We start from the raw sequence: 15,181 nt of genomic DNA, 5'->3' as shown, positions 1-15,181 counted from the left end.
GCCTATAAACGTAAGCAATCATTAATACAATATACTAAGTTGGCACAAGAGGTCTCGGAAGCGGACTATCTTTTAAAATTAAATCCGAAGGATCAGTCCCTTCTTGATGCCTTAGCAGAACACTTACAAATAGAATCTCAGCGATACCAAATGTACATAAAACAGAAATATTACGGAGAAGGTAATAAGTCCGGCAAGCTACTGGCTAGGGCCTTTAAAAAGCAATCACTGCAATCATATATTCATTCGCTTGATTCAGAACAGGGAACACCAATGGAAGACACGAAATCTATAGGTAAACTGTTTAAACAATTTTATCATAAGTTATATAATTTGTTCCCTAACAGGCACGTAGAATCCCATAAGAGACTATGTGATGAATACCTAAAAACCTTAAATCTTCCTAGGCTGAGATCTGAAGATAGGAGTTTTTTAAATGCACCCATTACCAGTAAAGAAATCTCAGATGCCATAAAAGACATGAAGCCAGATAGAGCCCCTGGCCCAGACGCCTACTCAAATAGATACTACAAAACTTTTAAAGCACAACTTATCCCGCACCTTCTTAGTCTCTTTAATTATATCTCTGATTCTAAACCTCTCCCGGATACAATGATGCAGGCACATATCTCGGTTATTCCCAAACCGGGCAAATCCCTAACCTCCCCGGCAAATTTTAGACCTATTTCCTTATTGAACGCAGATTTAAAATTGTACGCAAAAATATTAGCTATTAGAATTAACAAATTCCTTCCATACTTAATCCACTATGACCAGGTTGGCTTTGTCCCACAACGGGAGGCTAGAGATAATATTTGTAAAGCCCTCCACCTTATAGAGTATGCTAAAAATTTAAATATCCAATCGGTGCTCCTATCCACCGATGCTGAAAAGGCATTCGATAGGCTGGATTGGACTTTCCTTCAAGCAACCCTGCAAAAATTTGGCTTTCCAACTATGTTTATAAACAAAATTCTAGCCCTTTATTCTAATCCCTCCGCTCAGGTCAAAGTAAACGGCACATTGTCTTATCACTTTGAAATCCGAAATGGTACCCCGTCAAGGTTGCCCGTTATCCCCTTTGTTATTTGTGCTCTCCTTGGAACCCCTAGCGGAAAAAATATGCAATAATCCTGAGATACTTGGCATAGATATTAAGGGTGAAACTTATAAATTGGCAATGTTTGCGGATGATGTCTTAATGACATTGTCTGCTCCAGACCAGTCTTTACCTGAAGTCCAACATGAATTAAAGGCCTTTGGCGTAGTCTCAAATTTTTTGATTAACAATAATAAATCCAAATTACTCCCAATAAATTTTTCAGTTAACGACATCTCCACATTTACTCAAAAATACCCCTATAGGATTCAAAACCGGGCTCTGAAATATTTAGGAATTTTTCTGTCATTAAAGTTAGATGACCTTTGCAAACTAAATTACGGACGATTAATAGAGGAATTTTTGTACTTGACCTCTTCTTGGCTTCCGAAACATATTTCTTGGCTAGGCAGAATAGCAGCAGCCAAAATGACACTTTTGCCAAAGGCTCTTTATACCATACAGGCACTCCCAATACCTGGAACTAGTGGACATATAAGTAAACTACAATCTATTATTGACACATATATTTGGCACCGTAGACCCCCCAGAATAGCGAAAAGTACAATGTATACCCGTAGAGAAGAAGGAGGATTATGGGTGCCTAATATCCTCCTATATACAGGGAGTGCAGAATTATTAGGCAAATGAGTATTTTGACCACATCATCCTCTTTATGCATGTTGTCTTACTCCAAGCTGTATAGCCTCGAAAGCCTACTACCAATTAAGCATATTAGGTGATGTGCATCTCTGTAATGAGAAGGGGTGTGGTCTAATGACATCAACACCCTATATCAGGTGTGCATAATTATTAGGCAACTTCCTTTCCTTTGGCAAAATGGGTCAAAAGAAGGACTTGACAGGCTCAGAAAAGTAAAAAATAGTGAGATATCTTGCAGAGGGATGCAGCACTCTTAAAATTGCAAAGCTTCTGAAGCGTGATCATCGAACAATCAAGCGTCCAAGTACTCCACAGCGTGGCTGGCAAGAAAGGGTATAAAAGAAGAAAATCTAATGACATGGCCTCCTTGTTCACCTGATCTGAACCCCATTGAGAACCTGTGGTCCATCATCAAATGTGAGATTTACAGGGAGGGAAAACAGTACACCTCTCTGAACAGTGTCTGGGAGGCTGTGGTTGCTGCTGCATGCAATGTTGATGGTGAACAGATCAAAACACTGACAGAATCCATGGATGGCAGGCTTTTGAGTGTCCTTGCAAAGAAAGGTGGCTATATTGGTCACTGATTTGTTTTTGTTTTGTTTTTGAATGTCAGAAATGTATATTTGTGAATGTTGAGATGTTATATTGGTTTCACTGGTAAAAATAAATAATTGAAATGGGTATATATTTGTTTTTTGTTAAGTTGCCTAATAATTATGCACAGTAATAGTCACCTGCACACACAGATATCCCCCTAAAATAGCTATAACTAAAAACAAACTAAAAACTACTTCCAAAACTATTCAGCTTTGATATTAATGAGTTTTTTGGGTTCATTGAGAACATGGTTGTTGTTCAATAATAAAATTAATCCTCAAAAATACAACTTGCCTAATAATTCTGCACTCCCTGTAAGCAGGCGGCTTCTTTAAATCGCATAATAGACTGGTGTAGACAAGGGGAGACTTCCTACAAAAGATGCGTTCACTTAGAGACACAACTATTAGAAACTCCACACTTAGGTAGCATATGTTGGGCCCCACAAAAACCTCTGTGGGAATTGATAGACTCTTATTCAATACTGAAAGAAGTGTGGTAAGACTTGACACTAATACAAAATAAGTTCCATCTAATAACTTCTAAATACTCACCATTAACTATTATATACCCAAATAGGGAGTTCCCGGCAAATATACAGAAGGCACTGGCAATTACGGACACATCACACTCTTTGATAAAAAACCTGCCTATCTGTCTATTAACAACACATAACCAGTTGGCTCCATGTGAAACATTGATAGAAAGGGCATTAACTCCATTTAACTCATGGTTGTATTACCATCAAGTAAGACATTTTCTGACTACTCATAGGTCACACAAAGATATGCTCAGGCAACCTACAGTGTTTGAATCCTTTTGCACCTCACCGCTGCAACCAAAAAAGGTAATTTTATTAATGTACCGATACCTTCTGAACTCTCATTACCCCCTTTTGCTGAATTATACTACTAATTATACTACTAATTTGAGCTTCTCCGCCAAACAGTGGTCATTATGGTTTAGATCCACGACCACATCTGCTCACTCTGCAGCAGGTTTAGAAACGAATTTAAAGGTCATCACTAGGTGGTACTTAACCCCCAGCAAATTAAAATATATGTTCAAAAGTGCCAATGACAAGTGTTGGAGGGGTTGTGGACGGACAGGTACAATGTATCATATTTGGTGGGAGTGCAAAGTGATACAGCTCTTTTGGGCTCAAATCCACTCATTGGCGTGTAATATCATAGGGGTCCAATTTGATCTTTCCCCGGACATAATCCTGTTCAATGATGTTTCTAAAATTCCATGTAAGATTAGGCGACACCTATATCAAATCTTAATAAATACAGCCAAGAGATTAGTCCCCACATTTTGGAAGCGCCCCTTGTTGCCCACTATTCCTCAATGGACTGAGCAAGTATCAAACACTCTAATATTGGAGAGATATTATTACTTTAAGATGAGCCGCATGGAGTTCTTCTGAGATATGATGTTCCTATGGAAGCAATTTGTTTATAAGAAATAAAATTCTTGGAACTTCCCTTCTGTTTGTTTGCTGTGAGTAGAGCTTCGGATATTAAGTTCTTTTTCAAATAGATTTTGATAGACTGCCAATCTTTGAACGCACATTATGTAAATACTGGTGAGAGTGTTTTGTACTGTAAACCCCTGAATGTTGTGTTTTGTTTGTTGTTGTATTTATTATTCTTGCTAAATGTTCGTACAACCCTCACTAGGGTTCCTGTGTGACTTTGTTTTCCATCATTCCAGTTTTATCTTAGCCCATTATCAATGGACTACCTCTTTCAGGATATGTGTGGACTATACATAAGACTTGCAACATTTGATTGTGGCTATAATTGTACTGTAAATTTAAAGTCTATGTTGTAGAACATTGTTGGAAAATAAAGAAATAAGAAATAAAAAAATAAAAATAAAATAAAAAAATAAGTGTCTTTTAATTTATTAAGTGCATGGTCTCCACAACTGGAAGAAAAAGCACATACCTGCTCCGCTGTCCGGCATGTAGACAGTTACAAGGTATGAGAAGACACAGTTCTTCACAGAGACCTTTGAAAAAGAAAGAACAGAGTAGCCAACTCTGGCTTTCTAAACTAGGGCAGCAATTGTTGGGAAAACGCAGTAAGTACCTCTTTACAAGTTCCTAACTGCTTTAAAGCCACCACTACCCGACTGCAAGGAATGACGTGGAATACAGCTATATCCCAAAACTTGCTTTTAGATGAAATCAAACATTTTCTTCAGACACCTAAACTTCACCTCCTCTACTGAAGGCAAAGAGAATGACTGGGGTTGTGGGTAAGGGAGTGATACTTAGCAGTTTAACTTTGGTGCTCTTTGCCTCCTCCTGCTGGCCAGGAGTGATATTCCCAACAGAAATTACTTAAGCTGTGGACTCACCATATCTTAGGAAATAAACAAATTTTATTTGTATTTTGTAGTCACATATAATGTTTGTATTCCTTGAATTAAACCTAATTCTACTACAAGAGCATCCATAAACTCTGTTCAAGGATACCAGGACCACACAAATTACCTGGCAAATTTGTTGTTTAACCAAGAGGCCATCAGATCTATCTCTGGGAGCCCCCAAAGATCCACAATCTGACTGAAAACATCCTGATGGAGGGACCATTCCCCTGGATGCATTAATTGATGACTGAGAAAATCTGCTTCCCAGTTGTTCACACCAGGAATAAGAACAGCAGAAATTAAACAATGATTGGCTTCTGCCCATTAGATAAATTTAGACACTTCCCTCATGGCTAGAGAACGGAGCGTTCCCCCTTGAGGATTAATAAAAGCCCCTTCTGTGACATTGTCCTATTGAAAATGGAGATGAGACTCTCTCCTTAACTGAGGCCAACTCTGAAAAGCACAGAAAATAGCACAGAGTTAATACCAGAATATTTATTGGCAACCTCACTTTCTGAGGAGCACATACCCCTTGTACCTTAAGAGACCCCCAGAATGCTCCCCAACCTGAAAGTCTTGCATCTGTAGTGATCACAATCCAGGAAGGATGAGCAAAAGAAGCGCCCCCGAATAATAAAGTGATGATCCAGCCACCAAGACAAAGACTGACATGTTTTGATGAAGCATACAAAGCTGAAGAGGCCTCATGTGAAATTGAGCAAATGGAATAGAATAAAATGCAGCAATCATGAGACCTAACACCTCCAAACAAAGAGTGACTGAAGGAAAAGAAAGACTGAAGTTATACAAGCTGACACAAGCTTCAACCTTTTCTGTTCTGTTAACAATATTTTCATGGAAACCAAATCTATTTGTACCCCCCAGAGAAGAAACGTTTGTCTTAGGAACCAAAGAACAATTTGGAAATTTGATTTTCCAACCATGCTGTTGAAGAAACAACAACAGTCTGTTGGTGTAAGATTCTGCTAAATATAAAGCTGGAGCTTGACCCAAGATATCGTCCAGGTAAGGAAACACAGCAATACCCTGAGATCCGATTACAGACAGAATGGCACCCAGAACCTTTGTAAAGATTCTTAGAGCTATAGCCAGACCAAATGGTAGAGCAACAAACTGAAAATGCCTCTCCAGAAAAGCAAACCTCAGAAACTGAAAGTGTTCATTGTGAATGGGAACATGAAGGTAATAAGCTGACCTTGATAAACAAAAGGCAGAATAGTCCAAATAGTCTCCATTTTAAAAGTAGGAACTCTGACAAACTTATTTAGAGCCTTCAGATCCAAAACTGGTCTGAAAGTCCCCTCCTTCTTTGGAACAATGAAGACATTTTTATAAACTCCCATTCCAACAATGGAACAGGAACAATAACTTCCATACCTTCTAGATCCAAAAAGTCCTTTGAAGGCACAATACTTTTTTCAATCAATTTCAGGACATTGGACAGAATAAACCTTCCCATGGGAGGCCTTGTTCTAAACCTATCCAATAACCTTGCAATACTATATTCAGAATCCAGGGATCTGAAACAGAATGGAACAATCCTTCCTGAAAAAGGCACAGCCTGTCCCCTACCAAAGCCTCTGGTTCGGGGGCTGCACCTTCATACAGACTTGGAAGTAGGAGTAGATTTTTTGGATTGCTTAGGCCTGTTCTAATTGAAACTTGGCTTCCAGACAGGACTAGAGGAACCTTGCTTACGAGAGGAAGAATCCAATTTTTGTTCTATTTTCTGACAAAAGTGGTTAGAAGCCTTAGGCTTACCCCTGGCTTCTTGTCATGAGGAAGGAACCCCCTTAATTCCGGTAGCAGTAAAAATAGAATCCAAATCAAAGCCTGATGTGCACAAACCAGACAGCATACAAGCCAACGTACAATAAAAAAAGTAATGTGCAAAAAAAGTAATGTGCAAAAAAAGTAATGTGCAAAAAAGAGGAGGTGCGCAGGGCCGATGCATGTGAAAAAAATAGTTTCAAATTTATAGTGGAATAACCTAAAATGAGATTCTGTCCCAGGGCTAAATATAAGAAAGAATATATATATATATATATATATATATATATATATATGCCAAATAAAAAACAAATACTACTTAACAAGACACTGATGCTGAAACATATCAGCAGATATGAAATTGGAGTATACTGAAGAACCAGCAGGAGGAGGCAAAGGATATGTCCCTGCGACACCTGTGGAAGGCTTGTGACTAAATTCCCATGAGGTGGAATAGAGTGACTATCCATACTCCATATAAATCCCTCTGACAAACATTGCAGTCTGAGGGGAAATAAGCCTCAACTAAATCTGAGAACCCCTCTAACTGAAGAATCACACACACATCATTCTTCACCTTCCTTCAGTGGAGGCAAAGACTAGTTTTCCAGTGATGTGGGAGGGGTTTTATAGAGCTCTTGGGGTTTAGGGATCGTTGCCTCCTCCTAGTGGCAGGGAAGATGATTTCCCAGGATTAATGGATCATGGACTTTCACCACCTGTATGAAAGAAATTAGAATTATTAAAATTTCCCCAAAGTGCTATAAAGTGCTAATATAAGGTGTATAACTTTATGTCCCCAGACTATGGCATGTAATCATGTTCATACTTATAGCAGGTACTTACCTCTCAGCACTTCCGTCTACATTGCTTACCTCAGCTGCAGCAACTTGTTTCCAGTAGCCCATCCTAAGCAATGTGAGCACAATGTCAAGGATCTAATTACAACATTTCCCCTGGGGAGGGCAGCTCACTGTAGAGCAGGGGATTGGTGGACAAGTGCACATTTCACCTGGGGAGGGTTGTGCATCCACAAGGAGCAGCTCACTGTAGACCAGGGGATTGGTGGACAAGTCCACATTTCACCTGGGAGGCCTGCGACATTCCCACTAAGAAAAGGCCTTTCAATGCCTAGCTGATAACTCCTTGTCATCCTCTCTGACTTATAGGTTACAGTGAGGAAGAACTGGGGCTCAACTTTCAACCCACTCTTCATCAGGGCAAAACAAAATGACTGAGGATCATGGGAAGTGGGATAAATTTAAATCTCTAGTGTGTTGTAGTGTCTTTTGCCTTCTCTTAGTGGTCAGGAGGGGAATTAGCACAAGCGATGACTCATGGACTTTCACCAACTGCAGAAAAATATTTGATGATCACAGAGTAAGAATAAAACCCTGGATATATTAGGAAGACATAACATTAAAAATACCTGTTATAGCAGTTCCCATGTAGCAGAGACTTGGCATATACACTGAGAGAAGCTTTGTCCCCCTCCAGATACCCCCCAGACTCCTGGTCAAGGCTCACAAAGAACACTCCTCGTTCCACGGAACTCAATGATGACCGGTTCACCCCGTAACTGAAGAAGTCTGAACGAGTTTGAGCCCAAGTGACCCTGTACAGAGAACAGAGGATGCATAGTGGGTTTCTTTTTACATGTTCTCTTTCCATAATAAAAACAGGGGTATAGTCTGGCATCTCTTACTTTACTTCCTTGTGTGTCACTTAGGAGTATCTGCAAACACCAGGACTAAAAGTAACCCCACAGAATAGTTAGTGACAGCACCAGTTAGTAGAAAAGGGGGAAAAAATCTTTATTAGAGGACCACAAATATCCCAAGAAAATAAAATTGCCTTTCTTATTGTCTTGGGATCTTTGTTGTCCTCTAACAAATATATTATTAGGTGATGTCACCAAGTCTTCTGTGGGATTACATGTTCTCTTTCCCCTGGCACCTTCTGTCACTGCCTTATATTTGCTCCTCAAAACCTGATTTTCTACTCAGCACCAATGTGTCTATTTTTTCTCCTCTGGCTATATCCAAGTGTTAATATCCCTCTATCTCATCTGTACTCTTGACTAATTATCCTACTTTGTTCAACAGTGACCTCCAGTCCTCATATTGTTACCTCTCTTACCTGTGAGGCCAATCTCCTCTCTCCCCCACTGTCCTCTCCCCTCATCACCCTCTCTCCCTCCACTCTCTTCTCTCACTATACTCTCTCCTCTCCACCATCTCCTTCCTTCCCTCACTGTCCTCTTTCCCCTCAACTTTCCACTCTTTCTCTCACTGTCCTTTATCCCCTCCGCTATCCACTCTCTTCTTTTACTGTCCTCTCTCCCCTCCACATTCACTCTCTTCTCTCACTGTCTTCTATCCCCTCCACTATCCACTCTGTTCTCTCAATGTCCTCTCTCCCCTCTACTATCCACTCTCTTCTCTCACTTTCCTCTCTCCCCTTCATCATTCAATCTCTTCTCTCACTGTCCTCTCTCCCCTCCACCATCCACTCTCTTTTCTCACCGTCTTCTCTCCCCTCCACTATCCTCTTCCTTCCCTCACTGTCCTCTTTCCCCTCAACTTTCCACTCTTTCTCTAACTGACCTCTCTCCCCTCCACTATCCACTCTCTTCTCTCACTATCCTCTCTCCCCTCCACATTCACTCTCTTCTCTCACTATCCTCTCTCCCCTCCACATTCACTCTCTTCTCTCACTTTCCTCTTTCCCCTCCACCATCCACTGTCTTTTCTCACTGTCCTCTCTCCCCTCCACCATTCACTGTCTTCTCTCACTGTCCTCTCTCTTCTCCACTATCCACTCCCTTCTCTCACTGCCCTCTCTCCCCTCCAAAATTCACTCTCTTCTCTCACTGTCCTCTCTCCCCTCCGCTATCCACTCTCTTCTTTTACTGTCCTCTCTCCCCTCCACATTCACTCTCTTCTCTCACTGTCCTCTCTCCCCTCCACTATTCACTCTCTTCTTTCACTGTCCTCTCTTCCCTCCACATTCACTCTCTTCTCTCAATGTCCTCTCTCCACTCCACCATTCACTCTCTTCTCTCACTGTCCTCTCTCCCCTCCAAAATTCACTCTCTTTTCTCACTGTCCTCTTTCCCCTCCATCATTTACCCTCTTCTCTCACCCACCATTCACTCACTTCTCTCACTGTACTCTCTCCCCTCCACCATTCACTCTCTTCTCTCACTGCCCTCTTTCACCTCCATCATTCACTCTCTTCTCTCACTGTCCTCTCTCCCCTCCACCATCCCCTCTCTTCCCTTGCTGCCTTCTTTCCCCTCAACTTTCCACTCTCTCTCACTGTCCTCTCTCCCCTCTGCTGTTCAATCTATTCTTTCACTGTCCTCTCTCCCCTCCACATTCACTCTCTTCTCTCACTGTCCTCTCTCCCCTCCACATTCACTCTCTTTTCTCACTGTCCTCTCTCCCCTCCACATTCACTCTCTTCTCTTACTGTCCTCTCTCCCCTCCACCATCCCCTCTCTTCCCTCGCTGCCTTCTTTCCCCTCAACTTTCCACTCTCTCTCACTGTCCTCTCTCCCCTCCGCTATTCAAACTATTCTTTCACTGTCCTCTCTCCCCTCCACATTCACTCTCTTCTCTCACTGTCCTCTATCCCCTCCACCATTCACTCTCTTCTCCCACAGCACTTCCCCTCTACTATCCACTCTCTTCTCTCACTGTCTTCTCTCCCCTCCATCATTCACTCTCTTCTCTCACTGTACTCTCTCCCCTCCACCATTCACTCTGTTCTCCCACAGCACTTCCCCTCTACTATCCACTCTCTTCTCTCACTGTCTTCTCTCGCCTCCATCATTCACTCTCTTCTCTCACTGTACTCTCTCCCCTCCACCATTCACTCTCTTCTCTCACTATCCTCTCTCTCCTCCACATTCACTCTCTTCTCTCACTGTCCTCTATCCCCTACACTATCCACTCTCTTCTTTCACTGTCCTCTCTCCCCTCCACATTCACTATCTTCTCTCAATGTCCTCTCTCCCCTCCACCATCCACTCCCTTCTCTCACTGTCCTCTCTCCCCTCCACCATTCACTCTCTTCTCTCACTGTCCTCTCTCCCCTTCACCATCCACTCCCTTCTCTCACTGTCCTCTCTCCCCTCCACCATTCACTCTCTTCTCTCACTGTCCTCTCTCCCCTCCACATTTACTCTCTTCTCTCACTGTCCTCTATCCCCTCCACTACTCTCTTCTCTCACTGTCCTCTCCCCCCTCCACATTGACTCTCTTTTCTTACTTTCCTCTCTTCTTTACACATTCACTCTCTTCTCTCACTGTCCTCTCTCCCCTCCACCATTCACTCTCTTCTCTCACTGTACTCTCTCCCCTCCACCATTCACTCTCTTCTCTCACTGTCCTCTATCCCCTACACTATCCACTCTCTTCTTTCACTGTCCTCTCTACCCTCCACATTCACTCTCTTCTCTCAATGTCCTCTCTCCCCTCCACCATCCACTCCCTTCTCTCACTGTCCTCTCCCCCCTCCACATTGACTCTCTTTTCTTACTGTCCTCTCTTCTTTACACATTCACTCTCTTCTCTCACTGTTCTCTCTCCCTTCCACCATTCACTCTCTTCTCTCACTGTCCTCTCTCCCTTTCACCATTCACTCTCTTCTCTCACTGTACTCTCTCCCCTCCACCATTCACTCTCTTCTCTCACTGTCCTCTCTCCCCTCCACCATCCACTCCCTTCTCTCACTGTCCTCTCCCCCCTCCACATTGACTCTCTTTTCTTACTGTCCTCTCTTCTTTACACATTCACTCTCTTCTCTCACTGTTCTCTCTCCCTTCCACCATTCACTCTCTTCTCTCACTGTCCTCTCTCCCTTTCACCATTCACTCTCTTCTCTCACTGTACTCTCTCCCCTCCACCATTCACTCTCTTCTCTCACTGTCCTCTCTCCTCTCACACCTGCATGTCCCCTCTAATTGCACCACATCCCTGTGTTAGGCTCTTACCTATCCCCGGCTGTTAGTGCTGCAAGTTTCTCCTCCCCAGGCAGAGGAGGGCTGGGGTCATCTAGTATGCGCTGTATCTGCACTTGGAGTTGCCTTGGGGTGAGAAGAGTTCTATCCTGATACAAACCAAGCCTGAAATAACGACCTTTGTGATACACACACACATGGCGGCTCTCCACTAGATGCTGGAGGTGATCTGAGGTTAAACACACAAATAGAAATATATTTTCAACGGCAAAAAAAACGTGCTATTGTATAATTTACAACCCGCAAGACAATGTGACAGCCCAAGGATCTGTTCATCAAAATAAATAAAACCAGTTATGAGGGTCACAAAGTTTAAAGTAATCTTTTCCATCCTAACCCAGGGCTCTTCCTACTTAATTAATGAAAGTTTTTTTTACTGCTAAATAAAAACTCAGTGTTATAGCTAAGCATAATGTCTAGGTCGGCAGAGGACAAATGCACTAACAATAAACTACATATTGATTCATAACCTCACAGACCCTCAGTGCTGGGCCCTTAAGAATTAGGCCTCTCACAAGGAACAGCAAGAACACATGGGGGTATTTATGAATATAGTAGTAATAAGTATATGAAGCCTAAAGAGGTGGTATAATTTGAGTTTTCTTTCTTCTAATAATCATGCTAATTTCTCCCCAACTATATAAATCGCTACCCTTTCTAATAAAAAGTCTAACAGCACTGGGGTCATGACAGCATATGGGTGAGAACCCAGGAGTTATAAGAGTTTATAGGTATAAATCCAGGTGTAATAACAGCATACCAATACCCAGGAGTCATGCGAGCATACTGGTAGGAACCCAGGAGTTATAAAAGTATATGGATTCATGAGTTAATAAGGAGGAACAAAGATGTCATGACGGAGTACAGTTAAAAAGCGAGGAGTCATTAAAGCGAATGGTTAGGAACCTAGGAGTCATTACAGATGGGTAGGTACCTAAGAGTCATTACAGCATATGGGTAGAAAGTTAGGAGTCATTAAGTGTATGGGTAGGAACATAGTAGTCATTGCAGTGTATGGGTAGGAACCTAGGCGACATTACAGAGTATGGGTAGGAACCAAGGAGTCATTACAGTGTATGGGTAGGAACCTAGGAGTCATTACAGCATATGGGTAGGAACCTAGGAGTCATTACAGCATATGGGTAGGAATCTAGGAGTCATTACAGATGGGTAGGTACCTAGGAGTCATTACAGTGTATGGGTAGGAACCTAGGAGTCAATACAGTGTTTGGCTAGGAACCTAGGAGTCATTACAGTGTATGGCTAGGAACATAGGAGTCATTACAATGTATGGGTAGGAACCTAGGAGTCAATACAGTGTATGGCTAGGAACCTAGAAGTCATTACAGCATATAGGTAGGAACCTAGGAGTCATTACAGTGTATGGGTAGGAACCTAGGAGTCATTACAGCATATGGGTAGGAACCTAAGAGTCATTACAGTGTATGGGTAGGAACCTAGGAGTCATTACAGAGTATGGCTAGGAACCTAGGAGTCATTACAGTGTATGGGTAGGAACCTAGGAGTCATTACAGTGTATGGGTAGGTACCTAGGAGTCATAACAGCATATGGGTAGGAACCTAGGAGTCATTAAGTTTATGGCTAGGAACCTAGGAGTCATTACAGTGTATGGGTAGGAACCTAGGAGTCATTACAGCATATGGGTAGGTACCTAGGAGTAGTTACAGCATATGGGTAGGAACCTAGGAGTCATTACAGTTTATGGCTAGGAACCTAGGAGTCATTACAGTGTATGGCTAGGAACCTATGAGTCATTACAGTGTATGGCTAGGAACCTAGGAGTCATTACAGCATATGGGTAGGTACCTAGGAGTCATTACAGTGTATGGGTAGGAACCTAGGAGTCATTACAGTGTATGGCTAGGAACCTAGTAGTCATTACAGTGTATGGCTAGGAACCTAGGAGTCATTACAGTGTATGGGTAGGAACCTAGGAGTCATTAAGTGTATGGGTAGGAACCTAGGAGTCATTACAGTGTATGGGTAGGAACCTAGGAGTCATTACAGTGTATGGGTAGGAACCTATGAGTCATTACAGTGTATGGCTAGGAACCTAGGACTCATTACAGCATATGACTAGGAACCTAGGAGTCATTATAGCATATGGATAGGAACCTAGGAGTCATTGCAGTGTATGGGTAGGAACCTAGGAGACATTACAGAGTATGGGTAGGAAGTTAGGAGTCATTAAGTGTATGGGTAGGAACCTAGGTGTCAGGGTTTTTTGCCTGTTGTGTTTGCCATGTGCTGCTGGCAGCCATTTTACTCACTTCTCTTCCTGACTATGGTGCATTGTGGGGGATGCTGCTCAATTCCTGCACTTCCTTTTATGGCCAGACTGGTGTGCATCATCCATGTGAGACAGGATGCAGTCTCAGAATTGTGATGTCATCACTTATTATTTAAAGGGCCTCAGTTCAGTATGCTTTGCCTTTACGTTGTCTCAGACATGTTTGTGAGAGTTCATGTGTATTACCTGGCTGCCTGACGTCCTTCCTGGTTCCTGATCCCTGGCTTGTTCCTGACTCTGCTGTTTTCCTTGTTCCTGATTCCGGCTCGTCTGACTATTCGCTTTGGCTCCTGACTCGGCTCGTCTGACTACCAGCTCTGGTTTTGATTCCTGGCTTGTTATTTGACTTGTGGACTTTTTATAATTTTTTGCTATTAATAAAGGTGTGATTATTTTTGCACTTCTCGTCTCAGTCTGATTCCTGGCACCCTGACATTACGCAAAGGCCATGAATCCTGATGGTGCTAATAATCCACCTTTACCTGCCATCATTTCCAGGATGGATGTACAGGATCACCGCTTGGATCAATTTGCACTAGACCTGCAAACCCTGCTGACTCGCACTGCACATTTGGACCAAAGTGTCCCACAAGTTATGGCTGCTCCTGTTTCCGCTGCTGCACCTATGCCTACCAGGAGCATGTCTGGTTCTGCACCTCTACCTCAGCGATATGGAGGCGATCCTATTCAGTGCAGAGGGTTTTTGAACCAGGTGGGCATTTACTTTGAGATGTTACCTCAGGCGTTTCCCTCTGACAGAGCTAAAGTGGGATTTCTTATCAAGTTACTCTCTGACACAGCTCTTGCCTGGGCTAATCCCTTGTGGGAGACTAATAAACCTCTGATTTCAAATTACCCTGAATTTGTGGCCTCCTTTCGAAGGGTATTTGATGTTCCGGCTCGCTCCTCCTCTGCTGCTAAACAACTCATGTCCATTCAGCAAGGTACAAGATCTGTTGCTCAGTATGCCATTGAGTTCCGTACACTTGCCGCAGAGGTAGGTTGGAACAATGAAGCCCTTGTTGCCGCCTTCTTTCATGGGCTCTCTGATGCGATTAAAGATGAAGTTGCTGCCAGAGATTTACCAGAGGATCTCAAGGCATTGGTGTCTTTTTTTATCCTAATTGACATCAGACTCAGAGAGAGGCCCTCTTTCAAGGAGCGCTTGCGGAAGCCTCCTGTTCCGTTGTCTCCTACGTGTTCGTTCCCACCCATGCCTCCCTCTCCTCCCATGCCTCCTGGTCCCGAGTAACCAGGTACTGCTGAGCCGATGCAGCTGGGATTCACGCGTCTCTCCCCGGCGGAGAG

The 15,181-nt window shown here is 42.8% G+C and overlaps 1 protein-coding gene across 1 annotated transcript in view; it reads right to left on the bottom strand.

Moving 5' to 3' along the window:
* The window catches only part of CPT1B (carnitine palmitoyltransferase 1B), a gene marked incomplete at its 3' end in the record, with an annotated part of 634,626 nt that overhangs the window by 567,707 nt on the left and 51,738 nt on the right, over positions 1-15,181 (bottom strand). The window contains 2 exon segments of the mRNA XM_053716281.1: positions 7,965-8,150; positions 11,535-11,730. Coding sequence (XP_053572256.1) covers positions 7,965-8,150; positions 11,535-11,730 — 382 coding nt within the window.

The sequence above is a fragment of the Bombina bombina genome, chromosome 6 (assembly GCF_027579735.1).
Source record: "Bombina bombina isolate aBomBom1 chromosome 6, aBomBom1.pri, whole genome shotgun sequence".
Taxonomy (NCBI): Eukaryota; Metazoa; Chordata; class Amphibia; order Anura; family Bombinatoridae; genus Bombina; species Bombina bombina.
This window is presented reverse-complemented; position numbering and strand designations above follow the sequence as displayed.